The 1,395-nt window shown below is 41.8% G+C and overlaps 1 protein-coding gene across 1 annotated transcript in view; it reads left to right on the top strand.

Annotated features, from left to right (window-relative positions):
• The window catches only part of LOC121696129 (CUB and sushi domain-containing protein 2-like), a 31,684-nt gene extending 31,141 nt beyond the window's left edge, over positions 1-543 (top strand). The window contains exons 7-8 of the mRNA XM_042077458.1: positions 3-149; positions 417-543. Of these exons, the coding sequence (XP_041933392.1) occupies positions 3-149; positions 417-517 (248 nt within the window). The 3' untranslated portion in view covers positions 518-543. The remainder of the gene's footprint in view (positions 1-2; positions 150-416) is intronic.
• Positions 544-1,395: the final 852 nt, after the last annotated feature.

Genomic DNA, 1,395 nt, shown 5'->3' with positions numbered 1-1,395 from the left:
AGGTCCGTCCAGGCAGAGTCCACTTCTGATCACGCTGAGTGGAAACTACACGTCCCCTCTCAGCATCACCAGTTCCTCCAACAAGGTGTACCTGCACTGGTCCTTCGACCACACCTCCAGACACAAAGGCTTCAGGATACGTTACTCAGGTGGGCACACACACACACACACACACACACACACACACACACACACACACACTCGTCCAGGTATGTACTGGCTAATTAGGTCTTCAGTGTTGTTTGCAGGAGAAAACAAGAGATGAGTTGAGGACAGTAGAAAGGGTTAAAGGACTTCACACCACACGCTACCCCCTGCACTGGCCCCCACTCCAGCCTAAGGAGAGAGGCCCAGAAATCTATTTTAAAGGTGCTCTAAGCGTAGTTTCGAAACTAAAACATTTTTGTCACCTACAGCAACAACATCACCTCATCATCTGCTAAAAAATGTGGTCTCTGTGGACCGCCCAGGCTCCAAAAACGGCAACAAAAACAACCTTCTTCGGCTTGGACCATAAAAACATAATAAACTGTTCCAGCCAATCACTGATGAGATACATGAGTTTCAAGTGCACGGGAGGGAGGGAGGGAGGGAGTAGCAAGCTAGCTCTCTGTTTTGTTTCAACGTCAACAGAAGTGACGTTACCCAACATCGCTTAGAGTGCCTTTACATGAAATTATTATTATTATTGTTAGGCTATTGTGCATGTTTATGTTATTAATAAAGGAAGCAGTGTTTTCAATACAAAAATTGTTCACAAAATGTTTTCAGTGAAAACATGCAGATCAGAGGACTGCTTCATTAATGTAAAAATCACAATTAAAATGGTTTCGTTGCGTTGCATGATTCTTGCATGAGAAATACTTCCCAAAACAGCAGCAATTATATGGATGCAGACTTCAGCCATCATTTTGGGAACGGTTCTTCATGCAAGCACCATAAAATATACACTGGTAGGCAAATAAAGATATTAACACACTTTTTTTTGATCAGATTTCATTTGAATGTTTGAATAATGTAAACAGCGGAGCAGAAAGGCACACATCACTGGTCTGGAGATCTTTATGAAACAGGTAGAATATTTAGGTTACTATCGCTACTATGCTATATGCTATATGCTATATTCAGATCTGACTAAATTGCAATGCTCAACGCTATACAGTGGAATATTCCGTGTGTTGCACTGTTTTTATGGACAGTTGCAGAAATCCATCGTTTTGTTAACATATTGTTACCTCTAGCCTGCCAGTGTTATCTGTGCATAAAACACAGACATTTAAATCAAACCGACCGACAGACAGACACACAGACATTTCACACGGTTAATAGATTCAGATGAACAGGAGGAGTAGCAGACATTAAACGACAGGAAGAAAAGAGTGAGAGAGAGGGATG

Source organism: Alosa sapidissima, chromosome 21 (genome assembly GCF_018492685.1).
Source record: "Alosa sapidissima isolate fAloSap1 chromosome 21, fAloSap1.pri, whole genome shotgun sequence".
In the NCBI taxonomy this organism is placed as follows: Eukaryota; Metazoa; Chordata; class Actinopteri; order Clupeiformes; family Clupeidae; genus Alosa; species Alosa sapidissima.
Note: the sequence above shows the minus strand (reverse complement) of the source record. Positions and strands in the feature narration are given on the sequence as shown.